This window comes from Microtus oregoni, unplaced genomic scaffold, assembly GCF_018167655.1.
Source record: "Microtus oregoni isolate MIOR12 unplaced genomic scaffold, Mior012 000005F_ref0000423, whole genome shotgun sequence".
NCBI classification, from domain to species: Eukaryota; Metazoa; Chordata; class Mammalia; order Rodentia; family Cricetidae; genus Microtus; species Microtus oregoni.
In genome coordinates this window covers 8,103,686-8,114,742 of record NW_024543064.1, presented here as the reverse complement: position 1 = coordinate 8,114,742, position 11,057 = coordinate 8,103,686, and the positions used below count along the sequence as shown (strand labels likewise).

The 11,057-nt window shown below is 44.3% G+C and overlaps 1 protein-coding gene across 8 annotated transcripts; it reads right to left on the bottom strand.

The window, feature by feature from the left end:
* Positions 1 to 266: 266 nt before the first annotated feature.
* Positions 267 to 10,526, bottom strand: LOC121447948 (TAR DNA-binding protein 43). 8 transcript variants are annotated; one of them, XR_005974318.1, is made up of 8 exons: positions 10,322 to 10,525; positions 8,776 to 9,027; positions 6,023 to 6,186; positions 5,407 to 5,547; positions 3,951 to 4,121; positions 3,426 to 3,570; positions 2,351 to 2,490; positions 267 to 1,633 (listed from the first exon to the last, which is right to left on the bottom strand). XR_005974318.1 is itself a non-coding variant. In XM_041651306.1 (7 exons), the coding sequence occupies exons 2-7, from the start codon at positions 9,011 to 9,013 to the stop codon at positions 2,585 to 2,587; spliced, it is 867 nt and encodes a 288-aa protein (XP_041507240.1). In that variant the 5' UTR covers positions 9,014 to 9,027; positions 10,322 to 10,525; the 3' UTR covers positions 1,640 to 2,584. The 8 variants fall into 8 exon arrangements, 5 of the variants coding, with proteins under 5 accessions (XP_041507240.1, XP_041507242.1, XP_041507241.1 ...); XR_005974319.1 differs by having other exon boundaries at positions 3,444 to 3,570; positions 10,322 to 10,524; XR_005974320.1 differs by having other exon boundaries at positions 3,453 to 3,570; positions 10,322 to 10,524.
* Between the last annotated feature and the right edge of the window lie 531 nt (positions 10,527 to 11,057).

The window sequence follows — 11,057 nt, the reverse complement described above, 5'->3', positions numbered from 1 at the left end:
AATGTCACATTTGATTGTACTTCCAATGAGTTCTGAGACAGTATCACTATGGAGCAACAGCTGGCCCACAACTCTGAAGTGTATGCCTCAACTTCTGGGATTAAAGGCATGTGCCACCACACCCAGCTGGAGACTCACATTTTTAATGGATGAAAATGCTATATTGCACCTTCCCTCAGAAGTCACTGTTAAAACTTTCTGGCATTTTTGTCATGAAAAATGTTTTTTTTTTTTCCAGTAAGACTCCAGACACTAAACTGTTGGTGGCAAGAAAACTTTTTATTCAACTGCGGTTCAAAGATTGTTTAAGAATGAATGCATTTTGATAACCAAATAGATTTTCAAAACCAAATTTTTGCCAAGTAGTTTATTTCTAAAACTTCATGTAGGGCAAATAACTATCTACAGCTACATCATACCATAAACATATTAAAAGGCTACTCAACATTGAAAGCCTTCTAGATGACCAGTAGTAACTCTTTAACAGGTGCAAACAAGGGATCAAAACCATGCCATCGACAAGTAACTTACCCCAGGACTCCTGGACGGCTTGCCAGTTTAGTCTTTGGAGGTCCCCGAAAACCATTTTAATGTTACCATGTTACTGCTGCTGAGTAATAGTGCAAGTGCTAAAATGCAAAATTCAGATGTACAGGGTTTGGAAATCATGCAGATTTAGATGCAGAGAAAAAAATTTACAATAACTCAAGATCCTTTTACAGAGGATACTTAATAATGAAACACCGTGTTCACAAGTCTAGAGGATATAAAATTTCAAAACACGCAATTTGCAAAATGACAAGCCTATTTATCATCATCTATTTAGGTAAGGGCAGTGGGGAAACTAACAAAAATGGTCACATCTTTCCAGCTAGAAAAGGAGTTCCCCAGCTCTCAGTAGTTACAGGAAAGTACAACAATCAAGGTATTATTGCTTTTACATTCTTAACAATGCATTGTGAGAGTCTAATCTGATTTTGTGAGCACTGTCACTTCATGCCCCTACAGCCCAGAGGGGACAAGCCCATCTCACTTAAAGACTGCCACAGATAGACAACCCACCCTACTAGTTCTTAAAGCTATCAGGCTTCTGAATGGATTTCAGGCACATGGTTTCTTCTACTTCATCCCTATTGCAATTAATTCCACTTTTAAATCCCCCAGAATGTTTATCATCCCTTCTTTCCCATTGATATGCTCTGCTACAAAGCATTTGGAAACAACTGTTTTGCCCCCTCCCAAATAGTATTTTTAGAAGGCATGAGTTCCCAACGGAGACTTATACAGCCATGTCAATAGAAAAATCACTCAAATGCACAGAGGCACTCAGAACAAGCTGGAGGGTAACTGCTTACCATTTTAGGTTCTGTCACCCAGACTTATGAAAAACTAGATTAAAAACAGAATAACCCATGAAAAAACTTTCACTTTGGACAATGCAAGAACAAATAGCAATTAAGTCTGGGTATCAGGTGTCAATGCATGACAGGTGATGAATCCATTTGACTTGAGACAACTTTTCAAATAAGTTTATTTGAAGCAAAATAAACTACTGCCAAGAAACTTTATGAAAGTTCCATCTCAAAAGGGTCAAAAAGGGGAATTAACTGCTATGAATTCTTTGCATTCAGGGCTGCAAAACAAAGACACATATTATTTAAATCAGTTTTATTTAAGAATTTCCAACAATGACAACTCTTATAAAAAGCATCCAAGCACAGGACACAGAACTGCAGCAAACAGCATTCTTATGTTAGCTAACAGACATGAGAACGTCCACCCTCTTTGAGACACCTGAGCTCACTGGTGAACTCTGCTTCCAAGTTCTCCTGCAAAGCACACCACAAGCTCAGTCCATGTTCGCAGCCCATCAGCTTCAGTTCACGTGCCCACACTTCCAGCTCAGTAGCAGAGGAGAACACACATACAGCATTCACAGCAGTTGACAGAGGGGAGGGAAGTACAAGTATTTCACTGAACACATTCAACTAAAGTGGGTTTTCTAAGAACAAAACTCAAAGTCTTCCAACAGACGTGGATGTCCTTTGATGCGAAACATTCGTACGTTTATTTGCTATCATTGCTCTCTGCACACTCTCTCACCAAAGCCACAGGATTGAGTGACACATCTCTCCAAGTTAAAAAATATCCATTTTGCACCACCAAGTCTCTGCACGCGCTCTCTCCTTTCCTCGCTCATACTAGCCTTTCATGCCTCGGCACCACCATCAATCCCACACAAGGTTTCAAAAGTTCAAACAGCCTTCTGGTTCCATATCACAGCCTTGCGTTCATAGCGTTGATACGACTCCATGAAATAAAGAGTAGCGGATAAAAATGGAACACCCACCGTCAAAGACGCAGCCTGTGCAGCGTGATGACGAATTCTTGGATGAGAAAGCATGTAGACAGAAGTATTCCTATGGCAGAATATTTACAGCACTACTTTCAATGAAGTGCTTCTTCCATAAACATTTGAAATGAGATGAACTGCAGAGATTAAATGAAGGCTTCATATTGTACTTTCGTATATGAAGGAAGACAAGTGTTAAAAACAAAACCAAAAGAACCAAACACCATGACATCATGATCTCCCAAATGGAGATATTCCTAAGGAAAAAATTCATAGGGTGGGATTCAAATTAAAATGAGAAAAGAATGTAGTTCTAACCAATGGTTTCTATTCTGAACATGCAAAGAATCCATTTAACAAGTCCAATGACAGAATATTACAGAGAAACCTTCTGAGATCAATTGTAGTGTTGGTTTACCAATTAGGCAAACAGCAGTTCACTTTCACCCACTCAGTATTTTAACCCTTTATATAACAAAACTTATAAAATTCATTTAGCTTTTCCTCTTTTTCTAAAGAAAAATGTCAAAAATACTGCTGAATATACTCCACACTGAACAAACCAATCTGAAAATTTTTAGTACATATGTATTTTACAATATACTTACCATGAGTTTAGAAAAATTTGAATCCCACCATTCTATACCTACCTACCTACCAACCGACCACCCCTCCCCCAGCACTGTCTACATTCCCCAGCCAGAGGATTTAGAATCCATGCTTGAGCCAAAACCGCCATTAAAACCACTGCCTGACCCTGCATTTGATGCTGACCCCCAACCAAGAGGGGCACCAGAATTAGAACCACTATAGGAATTATTCCCCGAACCAAACGTCTGATTTGGCTCCCTTTGCATGCTGCCCTGGCTTTGGTTATTACCAGATGGACCTGACTGGTTCTGTTGGCTGGCTAACATGCCCATCATTCCCCAACTGCTCTGCAATGCTGCCTGAGCTGCAGCCATCATCGCTGGATTAATGCTAAAAGCTCCGAAGTTCATTCCTCCACCCATATTGCCACCCTGGTTATTTCCCAAGCCAGCTCCACCCCCTCTACTGTTACCAAACCCACCCTGATTCCCAAAGCCACCTGGATTACCACCAAATCTTCCACTTCTTTCTAACTGTCTATTGCTATTATGCTTAGGTTCAGCATTGGATATATGCACGCTGATTCCTTTAATGATCAAATCCTCTCCACAAAGAGACTGGGCAACCTATAAGAAATAAGGAATGTAAATGGTGATTAAACCAACTCACGTACCAACTCAGCAATACAATACCAAATCTTAGTATAACCCATCTAAGTAGAAGGAAAATAAGCAATGATTGCTAGTTTCACTTTGGCAACATCTGTAACTAAAATATGTGTAACAGCCCCAAAGCTCACATAATGAAAAACATCGGAAGAGCATCTTACTGCTATCTAAACCCATACACTCTACTCTGAAAATGTGACAATCAGCTGGAACAAGTCACTTTTATCATTTTGAGTGCTGGAGACTGAGCTTAGCACCTACTGTATCATGCTGGGCACATACAGTAGCCCCAAACCAGATACATTCCCAGCCCTGAAACGTATTAAGAAGAAAAATACCTTATCATCTGCAAAGGTAACAAAGGCAAAAGCCCTGAATGGTTTGGGAATGAAGACATCTACTACTTCTCCATACTGACAGAAAAATTGTTGAAGCTCTTCAGCAGTCATATCCTCTGTACAACGCCCAACAAACACCTTTCTGCTTCTCAAAGGTTCATCTGGGCTTTGCTGGTCAAAAGAAAGGAACATCAGAAATAAATATATAAGGCATACTTCCCCTTTCTTTGGTGTTTTGCCCCCCGCCCCAGACAAAGTCTGTGTATCCTTCGTTGGCCTGTGCCTCTGGGTGCTGGGATTAAAAGTGTGTGACAAGATTTATGGCCCCTTGTGGGGGGTGGGGGAAAGGCATGCTTTGCCTTCCTGTATCTATGTTAACCAGGTCTGGTGCCCTTTTAGGACAGAAGGGATTGGATCACTCAGAACTGTAGTTAGTTGCTGCTGCAGTGCAGGTGCTGAAAACTGAACCAATCCCTTTCCAAAAATAAGTAATTACTAATTAAGTTCTCAACCTCACTTCCTTGGGATTTTAAGACAGCTCCATGTACCCCAGGATGGCCCTCAGCTTGATATGTAAGTGAGGACAACCTGAATTACAGGAATGCAACATCATGCCCAGCTTTAATTTCCTTCACACACGAGACCATTATGTGCACATTCGGGATAGAGGTTGATGCTACTCATCTTTCTTAGTCATTCTCCACCTTTTTTTGAGTCTGGGTCTCTCACTAAACTTTTATTTTTCTAGACTGGTAGCTGGTAAGCTCCATGGATCACCTGCCTCTCCCTCTGCAGGGGAACCCACATGCTATCACAACCCGTTCTTTAAAAAAACAAAAAATGTGGGTTCTTGGTAGAAGTAGCAAAGGTCTCAAGAATCAGGTAGTGGTTTAACCTCAGCACTCAAGAGACAGAGGCAGGCTGACCTGAGTTTGAGGCCAGCCTGGTCTATAGAATGAGCTCCAGAACAGCCAGGGCCAAACAGAGAAACCCATCTGAGAAAAACAAACAAAAAGCAAAAAAAGCCTGCCTGGCGGTGGTGGCACACGCCTTTAATCCCAGCACTGGGAAGGCAGAGGTAGGCGGATATCTGTGAGTTAGAGACCAGCCTGGTCTACAGAGCTAGTTCCAGGACAGGTTCCAAAGCTACAGAGAAACCCTGTCTCGGAAAAAACAAACAAAACCACAAAAAAACAAAACAAAACAAAACAAAACAAATCAAACCAAAAATCCCCCCCCCCAAAACAAACAATCCTAGTACTCGGGAGAGGCAAGCATGGAGATCTGAGTTCACAGCCAGCCTGATATACACAGTACATAGCAAGTTCCAGGACAGCCAAGGTTACACAGTTGAAAAGCTAAAACTTTCCTTGCCATGTTTCCAAATGCATTTAATATTTTAAGGTATCTTAAGAAAAGATTCTCCAAGCATACAGGAAAACAAAGAGCAAAATACCTTAGAATTGGGAAGTTTACAGTCACACCATCGTCCATCTATCATATGTCGTTGTGACATTACTTTCACTTGGGTTTCATATTCCGTAAACCGAACAAAGCCAAACCCTTTTGAGTGACCAGTTTTAAGATCTTTCTTGACCTAAGAAAGGACGATTGAAACTTATTCTACTAATATCACACATAAACAAATCAGAGATCACATAAAACTCTGAATGGCTTCAACTGAATGAAGCAGCACATTAAAGTCAATAGAGCTCAAGGCAAAGTCAACAGCAGAAAATCAGAGAACAGTAGAGAATGACTAACTTGGACTCTAATAATGTTTAGAATGAGCACAAAGAAGATCTAATATAACCTATTTCCTTTAAACTAGTAGCTATCAAGCTTCCTAATGCTTGCAACCTTTAATACAGGTCCTCATGCTATGGTGACCCCACACATAATTATTTTTGTTGCTACTTCTTAACTATAATTTTGTTACTGTTATGACCTATACAAACAGCATAAAGAGGGGATGGGGTTTGGGGGGGTGAGTGGGAGGGAAGTGGAAATTTTGAATGATATTATTTATAAAGCAACAACAACAACAAAAGCAATTAGCTAGTTAAGTTTACCTGAACCATAAGAACCTCTCCAAAAGTGCTGAAATAATCTTTAAGATCTTGTTCTGTTGTTTTCCAGGGGAGACCCAACACTATTAGATCAGATGTTTTCTGGACTGCTCTTTTCACCTTCACTGCTGAGGAAGCATCTGTCTCATCCATTTTTCTTTTGTTATCTAAACAAGGCAAACAGAAACCCATATTTAGCAGTTAAAAAAAAAAAAGGGCAGGTGGATCTCTGTGTTTGAGGCCAGCCTGGTCTATCTAACAACAAAATACAATGAACCAACAAGACCAGATCTATAAACAGTGAAGAGACTGGAAAACTTGTATCCTTCTTAGGACAGAATGTAGCTTAAGAGGCTGATTTTTCTGGTGCAAATTAGAGGAATCTCAATTCTAGTTTGGTATTATCTTTTTGAAAATTGATTTGTGTACATTTGAGAAAGTGCCGAGTATACCATTTGTAAGCAGTTTTTGGCCTTCTGTCTTGTTATTCCTGGGGAAGGCTGTACCCCACAGAAATCAGCTACCAGAGGTAGACAGGTGGCCTGGCTTGCTGAGAGTTGTCTTTACTGCATTTATCAGCTATCTATCTCCCTGGCCTAGTTTTGAACAATCTAAGATTATAAAACCAACTGCATGTTCTCCTCAAAACCGGTATCTACATAAACAAAATTCTACTTCATTTTCATTTTGTGGCATTAAATTTATCTGACTAATCCAAGGGATCAAACACCCTCTTGGGATGCACATGGTGTAAAAGAAAACAAAAAACCCCCAAAAAACAATAAAAAAACCTTACAAAGCCCACATACATACTTAAAAGAGAAAACTAGCAACTTTTATTTCTACATGTAAATTTGGGTGCTTTCTGTCTTATCCAAACATCCAGTGATACTGTTTACATATGCCACCAAAACTGGTCTTAAAGAATCCTCTTTCTGGTCGGGCAGTGGTAACAAACGCCTTTAATCCCAGCACCCGGGTCTCTGTGAGTTCGAGGTCAGCCTGGTCTACAAGAGCTAGTTCCAGGACAGGCTCCAAAGCCACAGAGAAATCCTGTGGTGGCGGGCCACAAGAACCCTCTTTCCTCATCCTTCCTGCCGTTATTATTGGCTGCACGCCACCTCAAAGGCCAGACAAGCACTTTACTACGCTCTAGCTTCAGCTCCCGTTCATGTAGACACAGTATTCTACCATGTCCCCACAGTGCTCTTCAAATGGTGGTGGTACATATGTGCCTTTAATCTCAGGACCTGGGAGGCAGAGGCAGGCAGATTTTTGTGAGTTCGAAGTCAGCCTGGTCTACAAAAAGCTATTTCCAGGACAGGCCCCAAAGCTACAGAGAAATACTCTTGGAAACCCCCTTCCCCCAAAATTGAGTTTCTCCTGCTTGAGCTTCTTAACCTTCAATTTCGAGTGTGTGCCACCCCCAAACAACATCAAATGTTCTTTTAATTTTTTTTTTGGTTTTTTAAGACAGGTTTTTATAATTTTGAGATCTTCATATTACAGATTTGAAGATCACTGTGAGGAAACAGTGAAATATAACGTAGTAGAGTGTTTTCTTTCTCTGTGTTACAGCCCTGGCTGTTCTGGAACTCACTCTGTAGACCAGGATGCCTCTGCCTCCTGAGTGCCAGGATTAAAGGTGTGTGCTACCACTGCCCAGCAGATCCTCTTTAATTTCTTAGACAAATATTAGTCTTTGTATATTGAACAATTTGTGGACTGACCTCCCTTGTTTGAGACCTCAGCTGTAACTATGTAGCCCAGACTGGATTCAAAGTCACGATCTTTCTGCCTCATACCCCCTGCTGATGCTGGGATTACAGGTATGTGTGGCACTTTGTTGCAATATCATTATACTAAAAGTAACAACGTACCAATTCCCAGGCAATCATCCTCTTTCGAAGACAGGGTCTCTGTTTATCCCTGGCTGTCCCAAACTCAAGAGATTGACTCCCCTCAGCTTTCGAGTGCTTGAGTCAAAGCTGTGTGACATGAGGCCTGGCTTTCTCATAAGAGGCAGGGAAAATAAGACCACAACCTTAAAATCAAGGTAATTCTGTACTAAATCAAGATTTGGGCCACTGCAACTGTGGCTTCTCTGAGGAGGGGAAAAGAGGTTAATTTAAACAAGGGAGCAAGAGGCTAAAAGCACTGCTCTTGTGGAGCTAAGGGTTTGGTTCTCAGCAACCACATGGCAGCTCACAACCATTCAAACGCCCCCTTCAGATGGTTGGATGCCCTTTTTGCATCAGGCACACACAGTGCAGAAATTTGAGAAAGCCGGGCCTGGTGGCACATACTTTTGATCCCAGTTACAGACAGTTGTAAGCTGCCCTGTGGATGCTGGGAATTGAATCTGGGTTCTCTTAAGAGCCATTGTTCTTAACCAGAGTCACCACTCCATCCCAAGGCACTTTGTTTTAACAGCCTAAATTTAGCATCAGATTGGCAATAACTGTTCCAACAGCTTAACATTTAAGTATATACTCCTATAAAAAAATAGCCCTACAATTCCAATCACTATTTAGACTAGGGACCTTTTAGAGTAGTCTAAGCAAAGTTTAAAAGAACTGGATTGTAGAAGACATTTGCCACAAAGGCCAAACCCCGAGGACAGAGCCTAACAGTCCTTGCACGGCAAACATGAAGCCCTGGACATCACAGCGGCACCACACACAAATAATCTACGATTTAGGATGGCATACAAGCCTAACTGTAGTCAGCCATAAGGCAAAAACAGAGTAACAAACCTTTCGGATAGTTGACAACGTACACCAGATTTCCCCAGCCGGCATCCGGGGCATGCAGGATTCCTTCCACCAGCCGAACACCCCGCATACACTGAGACACGGGATTCCGGTAGCGCAGGCCGCATGCCCCTGGAAACTGGGCTGTAACTGTGGACAACAACACTGTACCATCGTCTTCTGATGGTATCTCAATGGGCTCATCGTTCTCATCTTCTGTTACCCGAATATATTCAGACATCTTTGCCGAATTTTCTAGAGAGATGAATGACCAAGAGAATAATAGCAGTTATTTCTTTATATTTAGTCACCACCACTACTGTTCCCACTTCCTGAAAAGCCTCTTGCCACTTGAAACCTAATGTTTCTTTTGCCATCCCTGAGAACTGAGGAAGAGTATTCTTTTTTTTTTTTTTGGTTTTTCAAGACAGGGTTTCTCTGTGGTTTTGGAGCCTGTCCTGGAACTAGCTCTTGTAGACCAGGCTGGTCTCGAACTCACAGAGATCCGCCTGCCTCTGCCTCCCGAGTGCTGGGATTAAAGGCGTGCGCCACCACGGCCCGGCCAAGAGTATTCTTTAGAGATAAAAAAAAAAAAAAAGACTTTAAACTTTTTGTTCCCAACTCACTTATTTAATAAGTGTTTTCTCAGGGCTTACTATATGCTTGAGGTGCGCTAAAATTCCAAAAGTGTTACCACCTGGCTTGTTGGTTACAAAACCAGACAAAAAAATAAAGGGTTAAAGAACTAATTGTTTCTGTTCCGACTTTTTTTTTTTTCTTGCAAACACAGTTTTCTTACCCGGAGCGAAAACTACAGACTACAATATTTTCTGGCCATCCTGAACTAGTTTTATTCCAAGGTCTGAGACCCTACATTGGGCCGAGCACGTGCTTTAAGCGGGTGGAAGAAATCCACAAAGAATTCCATCTGGGGCTGGCGGCGCTCGGAAACTTGAGGTCTCCTGTTCCTCATTCTCGGGAAGGGAGAGCTAAACTTGGGCGTCGAGGGCAGGAACGACAGTGGCTCCGCGACGTAGGCCACCACTTCCCAGAAGGCTCTGCGCGATGAACGACGTTAACCACCCCCCCACTCGGCCTGGGGTGGGGCCGCCGGAGTACAAGGCCCACGGTGGCACCGATTGTTCTCGGACTCCCGAAGGGGTCCGCACCGCCGAAGCCCCGGGGCTGCGACAAACTCCCCGCCCGCACGGCCCGGCAGGCTCGGCGTCCGGCCCCGGCTGCCGCCCGCGCTAGGCCCTAACGACGCGGCGGCGCGAGGCCAGCTAGGCCCCGCTCCAGAGCGCCCTTCCCGCCGCGCAGGGCGCCTGAGACCTCCCCGCGGAGCCCCATCCGGAGCCCGCGAGCAGCCCTGGGGTCACCACTCACCGTTAGGCCGCGACCAGAAAGCACGACGAGGAAACGGCGACAGCGAGGGACCCGATCTCAGCCGAGCTACCACTTCGTGCCCACAAAATGGCGCTAGGGCCGCCTCCCGCCCCCGCCCGCCTTCGGCCGCTCCCACCCACTTCCTGTCAGGAGGGGCGCTCACCTCGCGGAGGCTCAGGCGCTCCCTCCTCGAAGTGGCTCAGATCCTAGCGGGCGCCCGGACACGCAGAAAGGAATGGAAGGACGCGGAGAGCGGAGGGGCCGCGCCGGAGACGCCGAAGCCGGAGACACAGCGCGGCTACGCAGGCTTTAGCTTCCACCCCCACGCGACGTGGCACGTGGCTCCGTCCGACCAACCGCCGACCCCAGCAGAGCAGCTCGCGCTCACGGAAAGTGCGCGAGACTGGCGGAAGGCCGGGAAGAGCGTGGCGGGACCGGGGACGGTGGGCGGGGCTTCAAGGGAAGGGGCGGAGCCGGGGCGGGCGGGGCGCGAGAGGGTCGGGTGGGGGCGGGGAGGGAATCTCGCAGGGAACCCCGGCTCCCGGCTCTAAACTTTGCTGGTCTTCAGACGTCTTCTGCCCTTGCTCGGTAATTTCCAACCGTGGAAACCCTAGCTTTGGTCTACACAAATGGTAGCTGTCCTAAGTACTACTTTGTATCAGGTACTTTTGTGCCCCGTCTGGCTCCAGGGAAGAACAAAACAAAATAGAATCTTGTGAATCGTAGACAAGTGTTCTTCCATTGACCTTGGGCTGTGCTTGTCCCTTGTAGTTTTCAGAGTCTTTGTATTGTTTTAGAGACAGAGACTTCAAAGTCACTATGTAGCCCAGGTTTTCCTTGAACTCATTATGGCTCCCCCTCCCCTATCAACAGCCTCCCAAGTGTTGATGTCCTAGGAA

Bases quoted from the DNA above. Each gene is read 5' to 3' on its own strand.
- LOC121447948 (XM_041651304.1), bottom strand. From the start codon at position 9,013: ATGTCTGAATATATTCGGGTAACAGAAGATGAGAACGATGAGCCCATT. The intron at 5,548-6,022 runs GTAAACTTAACT...GTCCTTTCTTAG, and splicing joins GAGAGGTTCTTATGGTTCAG to GTCAAGAAAGATCTTAAAAC. The intron at 3,571-3,950 runs GTATTTTTCTTC...TATTTCTTATAG, and splicing joins TTACCTTTGCAGATGATAAG to GTTGCCCAGTCTCTTTGTGG.